General features: G+C 42.8%; 1 protein-coding gene across 5 annotated transcripts in view; it reads right to left on the reverse strand.

Annotated features, from left to right (window-relative positions):
* The window catches only part of CSMD3 (CUB and Sushi multiple domains 3), a 3270409-nt gene that overhangs the window by 3020460 nt on the left and 226958 nt on the right, over nucleotides 1–22991 (reverse strand). For all 5 annotated transcript variants that reach the window (XM_069621531.1, XM_069621530.1, XM_069621528.1 and 2 more), the window contains exon 2: nucleotides 20970–21192. In XM_069621531.1, the coding sequence (XP_069477632.1) occupies nucleotides 20970–21192 (223 nt within the window). The remainder of the gene's footprint in view (nucleotides 1–20969; nucleotides 21193–22991) is intronic.

Consider the following 22991-nt stretch of genomic DNA (forward strand, 5'->3'; position numbering starts at 1 on the left):
TGCGTTGCCCTGCACCAAGACTTTGATGGTATCATAGAGACTGAGCAAGGTGCAATGCAGAGATAGACGCTGGCCCCAAGGTATCGATCTGTGTTACAAGTGCTGAATCGCATCTCAATGCTGTGTTGCAAGGGGTGAAAAATTCAATATTCATTGGCTGCTTTCAAATTGATCTTGGCTTTTTTGGTGAAAAAGTCACTGAATTTCCGAAGGGGGAGCTAGAACACAGACCCCTTTGTCCCATAGAGAAATCCACTCCTATAGAAGTGTTTTTGAAGCCTCTTTTGGTGATACCTTCCATGTTATGGCAAAAGAGTGATCCAGAACAATAGATTCATTTGGAGTTGCCTTAGAAACCAAGCACAGGCCGCACACGTCTCTCCCCTCCCCTTAGGCAGTCTCTTCTCGCACAGACAAAATCAGACTTGTCCGGGAGGTTGAGACACACTATAGTGGGTTGGAAATGGGATTTTGCTTTGCCATCACCAAAAAAAAAAACGATGGTTTGTTATGGTATGTTCCCTTTTCGATGGAATACAGTTTAGCCCCTCTATATGGGGCAACATTTCTATTGGTCTCATAGAAGATGAAAGGGGGGGTCTGCCCACTATTTCTGAGAAAAGGGGGAGAGGATGCCAGTTCAACATTATCACCCCCCCTCCTGTGTTGGTGCTGACAGAGCATCTAAGTCCTTGTCCCAGTTTAAGTTCTTATCTTCCATTTCCTTTAAGGCCACCACCCCTTGGTAGGTGATTAGTATTCTGACGCTTCATAGTTTAGCAACTGTCATATCAATACACATATGATGGTTTGTGCTGGCTTTGTGAAAATACACCCTGCCAAACCCATCAACTGGCTCAAACACTTAGTGCTTACCATGGTGTGGGTAGAATGGATAGCGGCTAGGACCGCACCTATACTCCTTGTTCTGCTCAAACCACAAACCGTGGCACCACTTGGAACTGCTTATAGCTCCATGGATATTTCTTCCTTTTACCGGCTATCTGGGAGCCCAGGGAACCCAGAGAACACTCTTACAACACTCTCTGCGACATTCTGCATGTCCGCGAGAAATCTTTTGCATAGTTTGTTTGTTCCGTCCAACAATGGATACAAAGAGCAGATTTCAGCAGGGTCCAACACAGAGAACACTCCCATGACACTCCCATGAATTAGTGGCTCTCCATTCAGGTGCTAGGATTGCCAGAGAGTGGATTGAGCTCCCTCTGGAACAAGAGACAAAAAGAAAGAACTGTGGGGAGTAACAGACTGGAGTGCGCCTAGTCTTCGGTAATACATCTATAGTCAATTGCAGCAGAAGCAACATACCAGGATCCCCTGGGCCTCCTTATAATTGCCACGAATGTGGGATTTAGCCCCTTATAGCCCGACCTTCAGTATAAGAACCATCTACACTGGAGCATATTAATTCAGTACATACAATAATTCTACCAAGCATCTTTATCCAAGTCTTTACTTTTAAGGATGTACTTTCGGCTACTGGTCATCGGAAACACCTTGATGATGGACCCTCATCCCTAGAGGTCTTCTGCAACACTTCTAGATAACGGGTTGCAACTTAGCAAGGAGCTACACATCTGAACAATTTGCCCTAAGGACAACCAAATGATCGAAACACCTGTCGGCTGTAATAGTAATAAAATACAAAGCAAATATTTGGATGACAACTGGACTCTTGATAAATTTGTGAATAGGGACTATTTTCTAATATTGAATATTTGACCCAGGAGTCTCCTACACTGTTTTGCAACATACACTTTTTTGCCTAACGACAGGAACAGGCCATGTAAAACTGGCCATGCGAGAAACAGTCTTGCCTTAGGTAAATCCCTGCTCCCTCTGAAGTCTGCCCCAGAGATGTGTTGATGGTCATGGTGAAACAAAACTTTAAGGGGTACTGAAGTATTTTGAATTGAAACAGATATTCTAAAGGTATGACAGCTATTTGTGGTATGAACAAAGACTCCCTCTGAACAGAATCGGTTTGAACCGTATCCTTAATCACATCATTGTGGAGAACTTTCACTCACAATCTAGTACCATTACAGAGCTTAGGTGGGTTGAGGTTCTGAAATAATAATAACAGGTGCTCCCACTTTGAGAAGAAGTTTGTGTTCGGGAAGAGCAGGAGGATTTGAAGTTTTTAAGAAGTCAACAGGTTTATGGACTGCATCATCATTTTGAACCACTGAGTTTACAGATGTGTACTGCATTTGGACTCCTCCGAAAGAATTAATAAGTATCTTACTGATTATGATGGTCATGCTGTTCTTTGTCGATAAGATGGCATGCTCACATAACCATTCTGTAGATTTCTCCATTAGATTTTTCATGTTAGGGTACATTTTGGATGTGAGGTCTGCTAGGGAATTGACCACTATGCCTAATTCGGAACAGAAGACATTTTTGATCTCAAATACGGTTCACTCTCTGTTACCAAATTTAAGACGCAATTTAGAAACTTACTTTCTAATGAAGATTTTTTTCTTTTCTAACATCTCCAGTTTGTGACATATGGGTATCCTTCAAAAGAATTTCACCCCCCTTTTCCACCTCCCTTAATTCGATTTTTGGAAAATGGTAAAACAAGTGTTTCTCTATTTTTGAAGAATCTAGATACCAATGTTCACGTCTGCAACATCTTCGGTTTTTGAGATATAGGTATCCTTATAAAAAAATGCACCTACCCTTTTCACCTACTTAGGGATGGAATTTCCAAAAATCCTTCCTTAGTGGGTGCCTACGTCAGGAAAACAGCATACCTTCCAAATGTCACGTTACTAGGTTATACGGTTTGAGCTGGGCATTGACGAGTCAGTCAAAATTTCATCTCCTTGTTTTACCCACTTAGAGATGGAATTTCCAAGAATAATTTATTAGCGGGTCCCTATGTCATGAAAACAATGTACCTTCCAAATTTCACGTTCCTATGTTTAATGGTTTGATCTGGGCATTGATGATTCAGTCAGTCAGGACTTCCAAAAGGGTAATCTGCTAACCAGTATCCCCTGTTTTGCAAATTCCATGCCAGAAGCACAGTGTAATTGTACCCTGCTGCATGATTAGTCTGATCCACAGTGCCAGCTCTACTTGTGTCGTAGTGCAAGATCAAAGGTCACACAAGGCCCTCTAGACAGTCGCAGTGACAGCCATGTTTCTACAGTACAGTGGCAGGATTTATGATATACCCCTGTACCAAATCATCTATGATCATAAGTATCCCTTTCTGGTGGCAGGGTAAACTAATAAAGCTATGCCCATTTTTATGCATGGTGCTACTTACAATCATGGCTGCCACATCACAATTGATATTGCACGTGTCAGCTACTTTGAGTCAGCTATGCTGTGGAAGGTGATGTGTATTCTCTGTGGAAGGTGATGTGTATTCTGGTCAGACAAGATGATACTGCCAAATGGCAAATCGGAAACCCACAGGACCCAGCCTATTCTTTGATCCATATGTGAGGGCCGGTAACCCACTCCTCCAGAGACAGCCATACAGCAGGCAGCTGTCCTGGGCCGAAGGATCAAAGGAGCACACCTATTCAAAAGGAGTAGACTCACAGCAGTGTGCTGCATTTCCAGACACCTTTGTTGTTAGCAAGAAGGGAAGGGAGCAGAGCTGGGGTAGGCTGGAGGGCTTTGGACACTGGAAGGAGACTTCCTCCAATTGGTTTCTCTGTGTCTTTCTTTAATGTTTCTGTCATCTCAACTTCCTTGGAAGCAAAGCACTGTAGGTGTGACATGAGAAGGGCAAAGTACATTTTTATCCAGGATCAGGGGTTGCACCACTAAGTCAGTCTAGCTTTACACCAATCACCAGATGACTAGTGCCTTTAAAGGAGTGTCCCACCCCTTCATCAAATTCAAACTATGTTTTCGGATCCACTCAAGACCCCCTGGGAATTCACTCAGGAAGAACTCACTGGACTTCCTTTGAGTAAGTTGTACTTTCCAAAGCCCTCAGCCTAAGGTGAAGAAGGAGACGTCCAAGGCAGAAGGAAGATCTGTCCACTACCCACTCTGAGAACACATCAGAACTGACCTTTACTGTGGAACAGGACCTACCAATTTGCACTGGAATCTCGTAGACCTGAAAGAGTAGACCCTGACTGGAACTTACATGTCCTCCAGGAGCCATGAGTTGGCATCACACCAGACAGAGGGCAAGACCAGCCAAAGCTCTCTGTTCTATCACATTGAATCGGTTGATCGATGTTTCCCAGACCAAGAAAAAGAGGTAAGGGACCGGTATTGGCATTAGCACTCTTCCACCAATTCAATCTATTGCTTGCTCTTCAAAACAGATCCATGATGCATGATGCCTGAACTACTTTGTAGGCCCAAATCAACTGCATGATGCTGGGACCCAGCTAAAACATAATATTGCAGTTAATGTTAGTTTTCACTGTCAAGGTATTTCTACAATCATGGAACTCAACATGAACATGGTGCAAACCTTGAGATCAAGCATCTTTCGCAACCTCTGTCAACAGAGGGGTCTCCATCATAACAGTAAGGTTAAGAAAGCCAAACTGTTAAAAAGGCTCCAAGCTTTTGAGGATGTTATGGTGATGGAGGGTGCTTGCGGTACCATTACCAAGCTGGATCCCCTAGCCCTGATACCCATGCACCTTGAGGGCATGGAAACTGCTGAGGTGAGCGACAGGTATCACACTTCCCTGTATTCCTCCTGCCGGGCAGGCTCTGTGGTCACATGTCTCCTGCAATTCACTTTCAACTTTGGGTTTCAGCACTTCAGACATGTCCCGGGAGCATCTTGCTGGACTTGACCCTGATAGGCTCTACTTCCTGGAAGAAAGGAGAGCAGCCTTAACAGAACAAAAACACCATGCTGCTGTAGCTCTGGCAGAAAAGAAGCAAAGGGGCTATATAATGTTGTGCTAGATGTAGCTTGTGGCTCATTTTGAAGCCAGTTGGCCTTCTCGAGGGGAAGGAAGTGTCTCCATTTGTGGCTTCCAAGGAAAGGCTTGGTTACACCTCTCCAATAACTTAGTCCAATTGGGTGAGGAGGGGACAGACATTTATGGATGGTTCAAAAAGCTGGAGTTAGCTTTCTGCCTTCAGGAGGTGGAAGATGAGTTGTGGGGAGAAGAAAGTATGAGCCATCTACTCATGGTTGGAACTGATGTACTTATTTGTTTGGCTCCTGAGGAGAGGCCTGTCTATTTCAAGATTTAGGCTGCTGCCCTCGGGATGTTCTGCAATATCCCAGTACAATACCTCAAGAGCTTTAGAGAGCTCACCCAAAAGGGGAGTCTAACCTATGAGGCGGTCCGTGAAATATATGAATGGCTGGGTCACAGAAACATTTGAGGCCACGTTTAATCTGATTGCATGTGAGAGCATCCTAAAACAATGTGGGATGGAGTTGCATTTAGTGGTCAAGATTATCAAAGATCCTCATGACCTTGCAACCACCGCTGATTGGTTTGTTGATACTCACATCAAGCAAATGAGGGTAAGGACCCTCTTCTTTGTTTGTTTGTTTGTTTGTTTATTTATTTAATAGAGCACTCCAAACCCATGGGTAGTTGGGCGCAACAGAAATAAGGATACTTTGAGCTTAGTTACATCAGATACAATCAGTACAACATAAACAAGGACCTTAGTCTCCGCATGCAGGTTACAGAGGTGCACAGAGAGCTGTAGATCACGAGTTGTGGCTACATAGTACAAATAGAAGTAGTGGCGAGGTTACAATATTTATAATATACAAAATATACAGTAGGTACAATACTGCCGCAATGAGGCGAGCATAAGAGCGTAGAAGAGTGTTGTTTGCCGTGAGACAGAGCTATGTCCTAGGTGGCCTAGTGGTCTTGCTAGAAAGGGTCCCACAACATGAGAGGGAAATTCCAGTCACCAGCATTGTCTGCCCCATGAGAAAGGAGAAGTGAGGGCATACCTAAAACCAAGGCTCCCCAGTCTCTAAGTCTCGGTAGGATAGCTCAGGTGCAACATGCTCACCTTGGAAGCAAGACGACATGGAGTAATACAGGTTTGATCCCCGGGTCAGCGCTTAGAAGCCGCTGGGTATTAAGAATGTTATAAATAATTTATCATATCATTCACAGCACTTCAGGACTGCCTTACCTGCTAAGATCAGAGACATAGGAAGGGAGTTCCCACTTGCAAGGGTTGACCCAAGCAGTCAGCGGTTAGCGCTACTCTCATGGTGGTTAAGGAAGAAGGTATAGTCAGCATGTGCATCTTAGATGATGAACTTGGCTGAATATACCACGATATTGCTTAACGTGAAAGTTACTTGTTCTCCCACCAAGGCCCTGGTTCCTGTGAAGACAGAGATATTCTTGGAGCAATTGGACAATAACAAGTGCTCATTATTGGGAACAGAGCCTCAGCACTTTGTGATACTGCTATGAGTATCACAGCTGTCCGATCACAGCAAAACCAAAATAATGTCTACATTGGAACCACCACTTTGCACAAAATGTCCAGTCTCCCCTGCTGTGTGTGTGTATTTATTTTTTATTTTAAGCAATATCACATTATATAGTGTAGATCACACAAACTGGTTTCAGAATGTGTTTCTAATCCAAAGCACTTTACAATTAGAAAGTAGAACCAGCCTCCCTTAATAATTGTTGGCTGGTAATTAGGTTCAAATATCATTAGAAATATCCCACAATGATTAAAAATGGAATTGGAGGTTGGGGCGGGTGGTGCACTGTACAGCATTCCGGTTCAGGAGCAAGTTGTATTCTTATCAGAGGGTTCATTGTAGCAGGGGTTTAATGGATTCACACAGATTGGAATCCATTTTAGTCGCCAAAGGTCATGCGATATCACAATTATGACAAATGTGGTATCAAGGTAATGTATATTCAGAATGTTCTAAGCGCCAAATAAAATATAAAGGATTGCAGGGCTGGATCGTAGTGTCAACTGGGGATTACACTCCTGCTAAATTACTTTTTTCAGTCATGATTTCCAGAAAAGATTTTAAAAGTATGGGCAGATTCATGGAGGGACATTTTGAAATGATATAGCGAAGATTCGTAGAAGATCAGAGAGTAATGAAGTGAAGGAACGAATTAGCAAGATAGAAAGACTACTTAAAATAAATTCAAGATGTTGACATTCATGAATAGTTGTTTTATCACAATAGATTATATGCAAGACTATGTACAAAGTAACTATAGACTTCTTTCACCTAAAAACTTATCTGAAGTTAAAACAGAATTGTGCTTCCCCAATATTCGTCAAATCATCATAAAATAAAACGTTTGCACTTGCTGTTTTAGCTAATCATGCAGCACCAAAGTATTGTACGATAGCATGTTAAACATGAAAATCATGAAATTAATATGAATGAAAATGGAGTGTAGTAAATGGATTCACGTGTTTAAAGGCATGGCGTTAAGCAAGTATATTGACAACTAAAGTCTATTGAGGGGCAGCATTTGGAAAATAGTCTCATACACATGAAAAGATAAGTGAAATAATAATGAGATAGAGATGGACATGATCATTAAGATACCTATGTCTGTCAGGGTAATTGTTGGTGGAAAATAATGTCTTTCTATAGTAGGACTAAAAATCAGGGAGTAAGTTGACTTAAGCAGGATCATATCACAGGTATTTTTGGAAAGATGTGTTATGCGCATTAGATGCGATTGACTGGTGATCACAGAGAAGGCAACTCAAGAGGATGAAGTTCAGCAAAGTTCACATATCACATTGGGGATCCTTACAGCATGCGATTACACATTTTAAACATCATGTTTTCTGGAGTGTATATAGTTACCAATGATTGTGAAGCCACTGAAAGCTTTTGAATCTGCTTCATGGGAGCTTTGCAATACAAAGTTGAAGAACACAGACCTTAGAAGCAAATATCTAGTTTGAATACAATACAGATACAGGTAACATATACTGTATGAAAATTCAAATCTGTTTGCAGACTTTGAAGTTATGAATACTTGACACAAAGTTAAAGTGCTTACCCTAGTGCCAGCAGGGTGTGGATTCTCAGAACAGATCCCAGAGATTTTTAAAGATTCCTGGAATCCTTATGCTGAACTGCATGCACACATCTCTGAATTAAGATTCCGTTCATCCGGCTTAGGTTAGCTCGGCCACAAGTGAGGCCAAGCAAGAGAGGGCCGTATATCAACGAAGCATACACTACTGGTGTTGAATCAGCAGGCACACAGTCCTGAAGTGCCCAATTGCAATACCCATTACACATCTGTTATCTCTGGGTGTTGTTCAGGCAAATCAAATGATAGTTGCCTTAGCACATTTCAAAATTTCATATTTCCTCTGCAAGAAGCATACTTTGCTGCATAGTATGCTGGGAGAATAGTATACCAATAAACATCCTTCCTCTCAGCAAGACAGAGTGATAGCCAATACTTATGGCTGACCTGGGAGACCTACTGAGCAGGATCCAAATATGTTGGGGCTGTTCTGTAACATTTTCCATTGAAAGGCACCTCTCAGTCTCTATGCAAAATGTTCATTTAACTGCTCTGTTGAATTCCAAACTAGAGTGTAGTACATACTTACGAATTTTGCTAAAGGTTCTGTAGACAAACATGCAGATACCAAACATAGAATAGATTACAGGTGTGCACAAACACCTGCAGATAAAGGTTAGAGTTTCTAAAAGTAAGAACACATTTTACTAAAGGAAGGTTAGCGTTCTCCAACTAAATCCAACCATAATCCACAAAATGAGTAATAAAATCACTGTTATGTTATAAACTAAAACAAGAGTGAAAAAGGCAATAGTTTCGGCTATTTGGGGAAAACATTATCTAAGCTCATGCACTCAGACACACTTACGCTGAAGGTGTATACGTGTGGGGCAAATCAGAAAGAAAAGAGAGAAGGTGCAGGATGGGCGGATGAATGAATTTGAATGTGAGGACTGATGAATGAATGAAAGAGAGCGAACACAAATGTAAAGATCCATGATTCTGTGGTTAGATGAACCAGTACGGGTATGCTTCCAGCGCAAGAAATTAAGGATGTTTTAGAGGATACATTCACAGTAAGGTCATATGATTAGGTGAGGATGTATAGAGGGATATGGATAGTGGCATATGCAAATTAAAACATGTCCACCTTATTAACCCTTATTAACCCTTTAATACTGAATTCCCAAAAGGAATCATTGGAGAAGCACCCACTCCCTCCCATGTGTCATTATCCCTTTCTTTGGTATTGTCTGGCTTTGTGAATCACCAAAAGGTGAACATTCTTTAAGTGCATCAGTCGGAATTAGTTGCCACTGCTCGCAATTCAATGGAGATAGTCAAAGATGTTGTATGTTCAATAGAATCGGGTGTGCTTTGCTATGCAAGACTTGCTTCAAATGTTTCCCTTCTTTGTGATAATTACTTCAATGGCGTGATTATTGACCAAGGCTTAGTATGGCTTCCTCCTAGATTCTCCCACATGTGGCGCAACGACCAACAATTTTATTGTAACCAATGTCCATGACTTAAGGAAACTAATGACTCAACCATAGTCTGACCTTGTCTAATAACAGAGAGAAGTTCCCTGTCTTCACCGCCTGGCACCCTATGGTAGGTGAGGCAAGAAGACTGTGAAGGGTGTGAATATTTGGTATATTTGCATAGGGTGGTGAGCGCAAAAAGACAGGCAAAGCACACTAAGTCTCATTTTCAAGCCAGAAAATGTGAATGTAACCAAGGCCACTCTCTCATTGATTCAGACAGGGAGGTGCATACCATCTTTGCCCTTCCATGCATTTGAGAGTTGCCACAAAGGATTGTTGGCAGAGTGTTGGCCTTGCTGGTGGGCTGCTTTTTGAAGGAGCAAAAGTCTGCCTTCCATTGCTGTGCAAAGTAGGCAGAGCACTACCTACACACTATCCACTTCTGATGCAGAGCGTCGCGGAATGTTGGCAGAGTGTTGGCCTTCATCTGCTCTGCTGTGTCGCCGTGATGCCAGGTCGCTGTTTGAAGGAGCAAAAGTCTGCCTTCCATTGCTGTGCACAGTAGACAGAGCACTACCTACACACTCTTCACTCCCGACGTGGACCATCTTGGAATGTTGGCAGAGTGTTTGCAGAGTTTTTGGGGAGTCCATGGAGATGGTGCCACTGCGGGTGGTCAGAGGGTTGCAAAGAATGCAGCCAAGCATGGATCCTGCCGAACCAAGTTTACGGGAGGAACAGTGCAAATTGCCTGACTTACGCAAAAACTGTATTGAACACTGTCAGCCCAGGAGCTCCGGATTCATCCTTGAATATGAAACTCTCAGCTCTGGTATCGAATTTTAATTCAGGGTCATTCCCGCTCGATGGATGCCTGCAATTACTTATTGCCTTCCAGCTCCTCGCTCCCCTCCCATGTTATGCTGAAAAACACAAACACAAGCACAAAAGTCCCCCCCAAGATTCACATCTCTTCGTCATGCCGATACCCAATTGACAGTGGCATTTCTTGGGTCTCTGATAAGGAAACACTGATTACAGAATGAGGGGGATGGCTGAGGACATAGCAGGGGAAGGACGGTTGCTTTTCTGAGCCCTTCTATTCTAATGAACTGTGAAACCTCAGAAGCCCAGACAGGGTCTGATGATGAGGGGAAGGTGAATGAAGTGGTCCTGGCTTCTACTGGGGTAACTGACAGTAGTGGCAAAAAGGGAGCGTGCACCCTGACAAAATCTAGGAGTAAATCTCTGTCAGACTAGGTGAATGTAAAATTGCAGTATAGGCAAAGGCATGTGCCTCAGCTTTTGCCAGCTGCCAAGAGCCGTAAAGTTATGCCTGATGAAAGCATTATCATTAGTTCTGTGAATCCATCCCAGAAAGAAGAATCTCATGATCCATTGGATGCCGATTTGTTGGCAAGCTTGGATTCATCTGTTTTGCCTCCTCTGACGGGCCTACAAAATTGAACTACTCGAATGAATGATCCTGCAACGTGGCCCCATTCACTGAGGTGGACAGTAGGATTAGGAGCCTTGAAGACAGGGGCGTTGCTAGGGGGGGGGGCTAAGGGGGGCTATAGCCCCTGATCTTTTGGTTGTAGCCCCGGATAGAATCTCAGGAGCTACAGCCAAAAGACTAGCTAGCCCCGAGTCCCAACAGTACCGACATCAGCTTAGCCCGGGGTCTTTTCCAGGCCTAGCATCTCCCCTGCTTGAAGAAGAATCGAGGGATCTCCAAGGAAACTCTGTCTACGAAATTGAAGATCAGAACATCACCCACAAATCCAATAAAGAAGTTAGAGTGACCCAAACGGCCACTGCAATCAACGTATTAACCTCAAACATGGAACTAAGACCTGATCTGGTTTTGGATGGACCTCACTGTGGGAGAAAAATGAATTGGCGGCTAGACTTACTAAAGACATCACAGGTTTGACTCTACAACTGAGCATGGACGCCAATCCCAGGGGAGGAATGCACCCAATTTCAGACATTGGAAAAGACTCAGACCCTTGTCTGGCTATACCCCCAAAGAAGCTGAGAACTTTTCCACTCCTCATGATGCCCCTTTGACTTCTTTAGCTCAGCCCCACATGTCATCAGGAACTGTCTCCAGTCTGGATTGCTGTGGGAGCGCCATCAGGGGCCACAACCCTCTTACCAAGTTCGAGCGAGGACTCTAGTGAAGACTCAGATTTGGAAGCTGCCTGGATCTTTAAAAACAATCAAGAGTTGAGATAAACCTGTGTGCCAAAGCATATCTTATACGAGTGAGACATCATGGAAATCTCCTTAGAGAAAAGCCAGTGGGATGCTCGGTCTGCACAATTGCAGGCCCCCATCGGTTCTATGGTCTTGATCACACTATCAACCTTTTTAAAACTGCATGAAAACTTAAATGGCAGTTTTAAAGACCAGTCAACATTACCCGCCTTAATGCACACTAAGTTAATCTTCATTGAATATTTCATCGAAGCATCAAGAGACAAAAGAACAAAGGAAAAATAAACAGGGGGTGGGGGGTGATTATTAAAACCCTTATTGATCGAATTCATTAAGCAAGGGAAGATAAAAAAGCTTTTCTTGGTGGCTTCTGAGATACCATCACATTATGAAAGCAACAAGAAAACACCTCGGATAGAAAATGGGAGAGTAAACAAGTGTCCTTGGAGTCTGTTCCAAGATCACTACAGTCGGAAATTAGCTAAAGTCTGACGATGTTTGTCCTGCCTTCCAGGGAGCTGGTAGCCATCTCAGAACATTTGAAGAGCCGGAGGCAATCTCTCACTCTAAGCACCTTAGATCTACCTCAAGTACAAGCAGGTTTTAGCACTGAGATAATGGCCAGGATAGAGGCTCCCAGGATAAGTTTGTTCTATTTTCAACCAGGAGTCTCAAAAACAGGTAAAAATACCAGTACAAACTAAAAAAAATCCTGACCCACTGAAAAAATAAAAATAAATATGCAGATGCTGAAAACATCAATGCGTTGTGGTGCATGTAACTTTATTACAAACTTAAGAACTGTATCAGTAGAACCAGCTAAATCCACAATTTTAATGGAAAGCCTCAGTATGGGCCACTCCAAGGAAAACTCCCCGAACCAGAGACTAAATTAGAACATTCGCAGGAGTCTGCCCACTCAGGATGTGATAATGGACATGAAATACTCCAAGGATCCATTGATGCAGTTGTCCACATATGAGGACTGTGAGTCGGATGATCACATGGAAGAATCTGTTACAGAATCTAACCTGACCTACTCGGACCCTGAGGAAAAAGGGTCGGAATTCCAACCAACGAAACACCTAATTCCTGAAATTAGAGGACAAACCGTCTAAAGCAACAACAAGGCAGCCCTCATTGTTGGATAGAATGACTGAGCACTCCAACAAGGATAGACAGACATGAGAACCGGGCAGAGAGCATGATTATAACAACTGGGTACGGGGTGCAGGCCTGACCAATAGTGCCAGCCTAGACTATCTAAGAAACAGGATTCAAACTATTGTAGCCGTAAGGTGATTTTGGAAAGGGTGTTCAAGGCAGACCGTGATTTAATACTGAACCGCGCTAACATAATGAGCCTCCTCCATCATGTCCCACAATTGTGAGTGATAGAATATGAAGACATCAGGATAGTTGACTTCCCAAATGAGAACAAAAACGATCGACTGTGCCTGCACATGGCCTCTTCTGCCTTGACAGCCCGCATGGTGAATGCGAATGATGATCTACGGGCACTGAGTTGTGGCCTTAAAGACTTTAAGACACCAACAAACCTGATCCCAGAGCCACACCTCCTCCTACCTCAACAAAGTCATAAGGAGAGGACTTGAGATGTGAGTAGAGATCATAAAAAGGAAGTTGATTAGCAAAGTAAGTCAGGGAGAGACAAGCCAGTGGTTCTATGTGGACCTGACTCTTTCAAGATCACCATGAGCGGAACAGGAAACGAAAATGCACCTGAGAGCTGGGTCTTGAGAGCTAACCCCGAGCTTAAGATAGACCAAGAGAAGTCTTGAGATTGGCTTGCCAGACCATTTGGACCAGTCTCCCTGGACTAGAGTTTGATCCAAAGAGGATTAGGGAGGCTGAAGATTGGATCCTGGAACACCAGAGGATTTGCCAATTTTTTCCAAGCCTTTGACCCAAGAGTGGCCAAATTAAATATTAGATGTCTGCAGGAATTGTGGCTTAGGGAAACCCCTTAATTAGACGGCTTTACAGGATATCAAAATAAAGTGACAAAAGGGGCTGTAGAAAATGCCCAGCTCTTGCCTGTTGACATTAATAGGAAATAGTTCCATGGAGAAGGTCTCTCGAGTCATACATTCAACCCCCTTATTCAGATAATAATAATAAAGCGACTGGATTGTCTTTCTGATAGACTGGGGTGTTTGGCGCTATTTAATTTGTATTGGAATCCAAACGCTAAGAACGCCAGCACTTGTGTACCTTCTGTAATGGAATGGATAGACTTGCTGTACACCCAGTTGGATGATCCATGGCTAATCATTTGTGGACATCTAAACATTGATTATCTGTGCCGCGCTTTAAGAAGGGAAGGGGGAAGGGGTGACATTACAGAAAATAAAAAAGCAAGATGCCACGAGTGGCTGGAAGAAATGGCTGTGAGAAAAATTCATATGGTGAATGGTCAAGTCAAAGGTGAGCTGACAGGAACAACGACATGTCACTCGGGGACAGAAAGTGCAACTCTGGATTATTTTTGCATTGCAGGCTCCATGCATTCACAGGTGATATCCTTGATGGTACTTCCCTCCAAACAAAATGATCATGACCAGTTGCTGCTCTCTTGTGTAGGACCATGCACTTTCCCCCTTTTACCTTTCCCATGCACTTGAGCGTACTTAATGTCACTGGGCCTAGTAAGACTGTTGTTTTTGTTTTCCCCTGTTCCCCTCTGTATACCTGGTCACACTCTGAAACACTTGTGCATGAGAGAGATATAAATAAATTATCATATCATATCATGCATGAAAGGAATGAACAAATAGAACCTCTGGAATCGTAACTTTGCCCTGGAACCTGGTAGAAATAGGCTTCGTATTACTCCAGCGCTAGTGCCACAATTGACGGAAAGACTGATAGCCTGGAAATGGATTGACATAAGGGGGGCGGGGTTGAATGTGAACCTAGAATGGCCACCTACCGGTAGGAACTTAGAAGGGGAAGTAAACTTAAACCAAAGCACTCCTTTGATACAGCAATCGCAACTCAGAAGCATTTGTTGCATGGTGACTTTAGGAGATTAAAATACCTCCCAGCTGTTACCAGGGGTCAGCACTGAAAAAAAGGAAACAAACATACAAGAACTGGGTTGCATCCCATAGAGCAGACCTTTACCAGAATGATTCCAAATGCATGATGCAGGCTTAGACTTGAACAATTCGATAAACCTATGACAACTGCTAAATGGCAGGAACACAAAAAATGGTCTACTCCAAATAAACCCGACCCATGAGAACGGTTGGTTTAAACATTTCGAAAATTGCTTTGCATTGAAGGATCAAGAGAAGGAAGTGCTGTCTTATGATCAGTTAACTCACTGGTCAAATCACTTTGACAGAGAGGATATTCTGCGTATTGTAACGAAGGCCAGCAACTCTCATGCCCCAGGACCAGATGGGATGACGAATGCCCCAGAGGTTTGGGTGGACTTCTGCCTAGTTTTATTCCAGAGGATCGCTCAACGTGGTAGAGGTCCAGCTGCCTGGAAACGGACAGTGGTGATCCCAATTTTCAAGAAAGGCGATAGGGCAAACATGAAAAACTACCGCCCTATCACCTGCCTTGATGTTTTGGGAAATCCTGCTGTTATGCCTGAATGATTGGGTGAAGAAGACAGAGTCCTATGACCCCAGGCAAGCCAGCTTTTTCAATGGTATAGGCTGTGATCTGAACATGCTCCTAATTAGCCTGCTCAAGATGAAGACGCTGAAGGAGGAAGGCAGTCTCTACATGGCATGTATAGACATGGAGTGTGCCTTTGACTGCATTAGTTGGGAATGATTATGGGCCAAAATGACCATCTGGGATGCCTGGGGGACATAGTGGCAGCAATTAAAGATTTGTACACCGGAACGGTTTTACAAGTCAGACTTGACCAGGCAGGCAACTTGATGAGGGGGATTGAGACCTACTGGGGCATGAAGCTGTCTTGCACGTTGACTCCCATATTTTATAACATCTTTATTATGGATATGGTAGAGGTCCTAGACCCTCTAGAGTCCTGCCCTCCCAAGGAGTAATGGAAAATGAGCAGGATGGTTCCTGGATGCCGATGATCTAGTCCTCCTGGACAGAACTTTCATTGGACTGCAGAAGAAGGTGGACTCACTGCAGACTTATGTTGATGGGAATGGCCTGAAGATAAACATCGCTAAAACTGAAATCCTCAAATTGGAAAAATCAAAGGGGAGGAAAAGGAAGTTGCCATGCTGGATGTTGGTTGGTAACCGAATACAAACTGTTGCCTCAATAAAATATCTAGATGTAAAGATTAGCGCAAGTGGGTGCAAGAAGACATGGATGGATTGTATAAACACGAAGCAGTTGACAATGTAAGTTATAGTGATTGGGGGGATGGGGATTATGGGAAATCCTCGCTCCTCCCAGTCATCGATTTCTACAATCAGAAGGTCATACCAACATTGACATATGCTGCTGAGGCCTGTCTAGGGTTACCGTGGGAAGCTTGGGAGCGATTAGAGAGCCGCTTTTGGAAGGGGATTTTACGACCCCCAAATGTGATCCCAATGGCAATCATTAGACATGACCGGGCATCCTATCACTATACGTGAGAGTTATCTTGAAATCCTTGACAATCTTTGGCAAATCGAACATCCCTGAGTGCTCACCGCAATTCCACATCACAATGATGTAGGTAGAGGGCATGTTCGATTGGCCATTGAATCAATGGAGATAAAAATGTGTGGGAATACTGTCCAATCTTTGTCTGCCAGTTGACACCCTATGCAGAAATCCCTGACTGGTAAACAGGGCTTTATGTGCTGCTTACTGGATTGAAACTGATTTTAAAAGATCAAACTCTAAGATTCACACTTTATCAAGATTGCTCATTGGTTTACCTAACATAACACCCCAATATCTGAAACAGTTCCTTCCTGAAAGCCAAAAACGGGGACCTGTTTCTCAAATTCTGCTTGAATATACTCCACACCAAAGTAACATTGCATAGATATAGTGGCCTAGCAGAGGACATCCTTTGTCGACTATGCAAAACCAAAGCTGAAACATTAAACCCTTTCATCCTTTCCTGCCCAGAACTGAGAACACAGTGAACACTTTTACTGTATGATCGTATTAAGAGGAGTGTTGGGACCGATGCAGACGCCTGGTGGGAGGCACTTTATGGGGGGGGCAAACGTGGGTCTTAATTGGAACTTGGTAAAGTTCCTTGAGCTGATCTTTATGAAGACATTTAGAGAAACAGTTCTGCTGTAAGACAATATCGTGTTTGCATGATTTTTGGTTTCTCCCATGTTAATTAACCTGAGTGTCTTCTCTTCATTCCTCATTTGTTTTTTTGTTTGTTTTTTCAGTTGTTTGTGGGTTCTTGCTTGTGAAGTACTGATGGATTGTGTTTTTATTTTCAAGTGCTCTCTTTTAAAGGAGTGTACTGGCATAGCAAAAGTTTGAAATAAACGTAATGCTAAATATATTTATAAATACATTTTTTTTTAAAATGGATTTGCCATGAATTTCGAGCATCACCATGTAAGATGAAAGCTCTTTCAATAATAAAGGGAAACAATCATTACTGAATACAGCCAGCAAACATCAGTAGTCTGACAAATCAGGTCAATAAACAGGGGCTGCAGTGTGAAAGTAGCTGCCCCCTGCCATCAGCGGAGTACCCTTGAATGCATTGCTGAAAGAGGAGTAGCTGTAGAGGAAAACTATTGAGGAGTTTCTAACAGAGGCAAAACATGGCAATGCTCCAGCTGAGACCATGGGCCCAAATGCACTCAAGAAATACACCATCAATACTCGTCGAAACTCAATGCCCTTACACAAACGCCATGAAAAGGGCTCAAAATAGGACAACAGGGAAGCATAAGTGAGTCACAAAGGAAATGAACGAAAGAAACACAGAAGCCACATGTTCAAGTGCAGTGTTCACGTACATAGCTTAAGCAGCCGGAGTCACTCATCTTTTAGAAGCCAAAACTCAAAGGATGAACATGACCAGAGACACCAAAAGGGATACCAGACCTTCAGCAGTGCATAGAGTATGAGGAGGCTATAGATATCTGGTCTCCCTGGATGTCTGAGCAGGCATTTCCTAAAGGGACATTGTATATAAATCTAGAGGATTTTCCTGGAAACATCCCTTTATCTTGATTGTGCTGCTCTGAGAACAAAATGTACTCTGACTAGGTCTGGGACCGTTTCCATTATTTATTTCCCTCAAATCAGAATATTTGACTTCAGATTATATTTGCAGCTACTCAGTTAAATCTACTTGTAGCATATTGCGAACACACGAGCGATTTGCACAAGCAAATGACAGAGTCCAATCGCTTTCAACAGTGTGGCGGCATCGTGAAGCTTTGCCGATGGACAGTGGCTCAGGGCCGGAACTTTATAAACCCATTGGCTTGGACTCTTACATTATTGGGTCTGATTGAAAACATGAGCTTCACTTCGAACATGCAGTGATGAAGCTGCGTTTTTTTTTAAACAGATAGTTGTCAGCATGTTTGTAATATTGTCTTCCTGAATGAGAGCATTGTGCCCGCATTCACTCTTTCGTTGCATCCATCTCAGGAAAGTCAGTTTCATTATTACTCTGCCATATCAACACAAAATTGACTATTAGTGTCCATGTAGGCCTAGATCTGCTTTAAAGTACCTTTTCTGCTAATGTCACATTTTGGACATCTTTGTCCGATTATAAGTGTTACTGGACAGAGCAGTGTTATGATGGGATAGAGTATATCAGCTTTCTGTAAACCACAACAGATTAACAACCTCTGAAACGTGAATACTAAATGGGCCTAACATCAGCATGAAAATGTGTTTTTTTTCCCCTTCACTTTAATAGAGAAAAACAAAAAGAACAGAAATCTATATTCAGGGATTGGACCTCGCTCTGCTCCAAAATAATCTGACAGAATAATCACTAAACCCCTTCATAGCTGGAAATTTTAAATGGTTCCAAAGGAAATGCTGTTTTGGTCTTCTTCTGCTCTGGCATCATGCAGCCGATGCCTTTTGCCTAAGTGCACCACAGCAGCAGTGATCGAAGTGAGCGGGAACAGTCGGGAGCAGCGTTCCACTACTTTTATTTTGATCTGGTTACCTTTCCTCTACTTTTTACCACCATATTCACTATTCGATATAGAGGATGTATCCACTTAGGTCCCTGTGCAAGAGTTAAGTTGCCATAGGAGCCTTAGTTACTAGTCACTTAGGGCCCGAGGCCGATTCATGGAATCTTTTCCTGGTCCAAAGTGAATATGCACTGCTGAAAAGTGACTTTGCACTGCTGAAAAGTGACTCTGCACTGCCGACACAAACCCTGATTCATGGAACTGTGGAAAGTGTATTTTTGCCGGGCAAAGTCAGCGCATAGTCATTTTTGCAGTACAAAATGACTTGGCCCGGACTTTGCCCAGCAAAAATACACTTCGCACAGTTCCATGAATCAGGGTTTGAGTTGTCAGTGCAACATGATTTGATACCCCGGTTACACTGTGTCATTGGTTTGATACACCCGGTTACACAGACTCAACTCTTTATCCAACTGGGACTGAAAAATTGAGTCCTACAAATGAGTAATAATACTCTGGTTCCAGAAGCACCTCAAGACCTTCCTCTTTTTTTTCCGCCTTCGCTCCCCCTCTCCCCTGCTGATCTGTTCTCTCTTGACACTGTGCACCTGGCCACCCTCCCACACTGCCTCCGGGCCACCCCTTGCACTGGGGTCTGTATCTGTACCCATACAGCCCCCCCTTTTTCTTCCTGCACTTATCAGACCTACCCTGTCTGCTGCCTTAAACGTAGCACTTGCAAATTGCTGGCTCCAATACCACTGTTTGTTTCCTTTATTTATTTATTGTTATTTATCTGTTTCTCCTCTGCTTCACACTTTACACTTCTCCCCCTTCCATGCACTTTTCCCCTCCCCCCTCTCCCATGCACTTGCGCGTTCTCAATGTCACTGGGCCTAGTAAGATCGCTGTTTTGTTCTCCCCTGTTCCCCTCCCTTGCCTTGTAGCGCTCTGAAACACTTGTGTACGAGCGCGATAGAAATAAAATATCAATATCAATATCAATGCCATCATTTATATGATTTAAAAACTGGAGAAATCACTCATCACGCACTATATGACTCACCAAAATATTGTTAGTATAATGGGCACCTTTTTTCTGAATGGGGATTAGAGGAAGGGGAGGGAACGGTGATAGTGTTATGAATGGAGTGACAAAAGTACTTATCCAATCAGGGTCTGTCTAAAACTGTTGTGTTTGCATCATTCAAAAGAGTCATTGGATGAATGTTCTACAAGTCGCAACAGCAAGGTGAGCTACTCTGTATACATACATGACTCCAAAGTCAATATACAAAGGAATAGGTTGTCAAACTTTGTGTTTCCAAAACTAAACATTGGAATATAGCCTCTATATCTTACCTAACTAACCAATAGGACATTCTGATAATTAACATGGATTTATCGAATATGCTGACTGTGCAACAAACTGCTTCGGGCATTATAACAATATTATGCAAGGTTGTATAGCAATGATGGGTTAATGGACACAGGTAGCTTACAGAACGGACAGAATAACAATAACTAATAAAATATGATCTAAGCATCCGTTTCGCAATGAACTTTCAGGAAAACAAATAACTTTTTTTATGAATCTTGGCATTAGCTTCATTCATTCTGGATGTTGAATACGATTTTTTGATATGGTGCTTCTGCTAGTGTTGGAATAGAGGTTATTCTACAGATCCTTTGGACTACCACTCCCATGCATTAAAACTGCCACATTTTAATGAAGTACCATTACAGCATGTACAGGGTAGAGGCAAGCTATTACATCTCCCAGGCCCTGCCAATGAGTGGCTCAGTAATACTCCTGAGTATTTCAATGCTTCTTCTTGGACAGCGCAAAAATGAGACCTCTTCATAGCAACATTCTTTATCATGCAATGTCCACGGTCCTTACATATTCATCTATTCACTTATTCATTGGTTCTAGGAAGATTGACATTGTGATGGTTCATATCCATCTGCAGAACTACACTCACGTTTTATTTCTCTCAAGCTAGTAATGCGGTCACAAGTAAAGCATGCTGTTTTAGAATGCAAACCCAAAGGTTGGCGAGAGCAGACACTTGCAACATCATAGACGCAATCAGGCACAACACAGAACTCGATTTGTTAAAATGCTACGCGCTGTGCTGCTTTCAATCGCATGTTCCATTTGCACTTGCCTTGTCCTGAAGTTCGCAGGGTGAGGATGCCCGTCATACAGCGATAGATAATCGTATTCCTCTTCTAAAGCGAATGACTGAAAGGTGATCTGTATCCTGTTCCGTTCCTCTGCTACTATCACCCAGGTGCAATTGGCGCCATTTGGATACCCGTAGGGAAAGCCCGGACTCTCAATGGTACCGTTCAGCCCTTTTAAAGTTCCACCACATGTGTAAATAAACCCTGCAAAAAAGCATAACACCGTTAGTGACTAGTTATTTAAACATCAAATAACATTAAAGCCAATAACATGGAGTAGCCAATTTCACGTTCAGAATCATTGCATTGAATTCATCACATTTTTGATAAGATATTACCCATGCGATAAATGTAGAAGTGGCTAACATCCGCGAGGTAAGAGCGTGCCTAACAATCTCTGAAATCCTGCAGTCACAAGTCTGAATCCAGGCAAGGCGCTTCAGCCATTGAACGTTCTATTGTCAGTAGCTGGGTATTATTTTGGCAGGCAATAGCACCAAAGGTAAGATATGGGACAGGGTATCCCCTGAAATGTGTGAGCCCAGGCAATCTATGTGAGAGGGCAATATGTGTTCAGGACAGCCTGGCTGTCTCCACTTCAGCAAGTGATATAAGAGGCAGGATGCTATATTCCCATGATTCTTGGGGAGGCAGGGAAACAGCTTACTGAGGCCAGAGGAGCTCTCACCAGTAGATCTCCGGGGAAACATGCTTCAAAGGGGCACTCACATAACTAAGGGGTTTGCACAATTGAAGACTGTAGACTTGGGAAGGGGGAAGAGTTAGACAAGCCATGCAAGGAAAGGAGGATCTGAGAAGGGTTCTACGATCTTGCTTTTGTGTTGGACTTCTTTCCCCCCAATTATCCCTTTCCCGTGAAACATACAATTCTGGGTACGATGCAAGAAGCCTTGGATCATTTGTTATAGTGACAGAAATTGGGCAACTTATAGCAGGCTTGCATGTGTCCAATCAGCAGTGACAGTTTGCCCATATAAAGAAGAACTCTCCCACTCCTCCTTGGCTAATTTTGAGTTTAAAGAAGGCAAGATGAAACCTCTGGTCCTCATTTGTGAGTGTAGTCTTTTCTAAAGGCCCCAGACATTAATGTGAAGATGAGAGCATGGAAGGCAGTGGAGAGCTCTACCCACTAGTGGTGGTGACTTCTACTTGGGCCAGACATTGCCCTCTGCCAGCGGCACTGCAACCAGACACCACACTGCATGTTAAAAGGAAAATGATTGATGTAGAGCGTGTGCTATACAAACACCACTCATACAATAAAGACATAGCTGCAACTTTTTCTATGTACTATCTATCATATTTTTTAATACATCACTTTAAGTTTGAAGAAGGCATTTTAAGTGCTTCCAAATCAATAATCATGTACTGTGTACCGTTCAGATACTTACTGAGTTTACATCTCTCTTTTATATTTTGGTATGACTCACTTTTAAGCAGATCTCTACTACCAGGCACACTAATGCCATACCATTCTCTTTTAGATCAGCGTCTATTATCTACAATGCAATGATCATCAAATCCGACATTCCCGGATTTTAAGGTTCATTGTTTTAAAATCTCCCATACCAGGTTTCATCTATAAGAAATTATGCTTTTAGATTAAGACAATACATTAGGAAATAAAAGATCATTTTACTCACTATTATTTTACTGATGACTTTCTAGAAAGATTATACACATCATATCCTGCTCTTAGTTTTCTACCATGTTGGGACGGCAGCTAATTGAAAACATAAGCTTTTCTGGGTGGTGCAAATTAGTCATGTTTTGGTAAATTACATTTGTGTGTTTGCCCCAGTAACACCCAATAGCTCATAGCAATAATGAAATGCCTTTTATCACATGTTTTGTCTAACTCTAAGTCAAGCAAAGTAACCTCTTCCACATCGAAAAGGTGAATCTCTCAAAACGTCTTATGACAGCACTTTCTGAGTAAACCACCAGAACAGGTCCACTAACGCACTCTCACCAGAAACCAG

This window comes from Ambystoma mexicanum, chromosome 5q (genome assembly GCF_040938575.1).
Source record: "Ambystoma mexicanum isolate Mex_15411 chromosome 5q, UKY_AmexF1_1, whole genome shotgun sequence".
NCBI classification, from domain to species: domain Eukaryota; kingdom Metazoa; phylum Chordata; class Amphibia; order Caudata; family Ambystomatidae; genus Ambystoma; species Ambystoma mexicanum.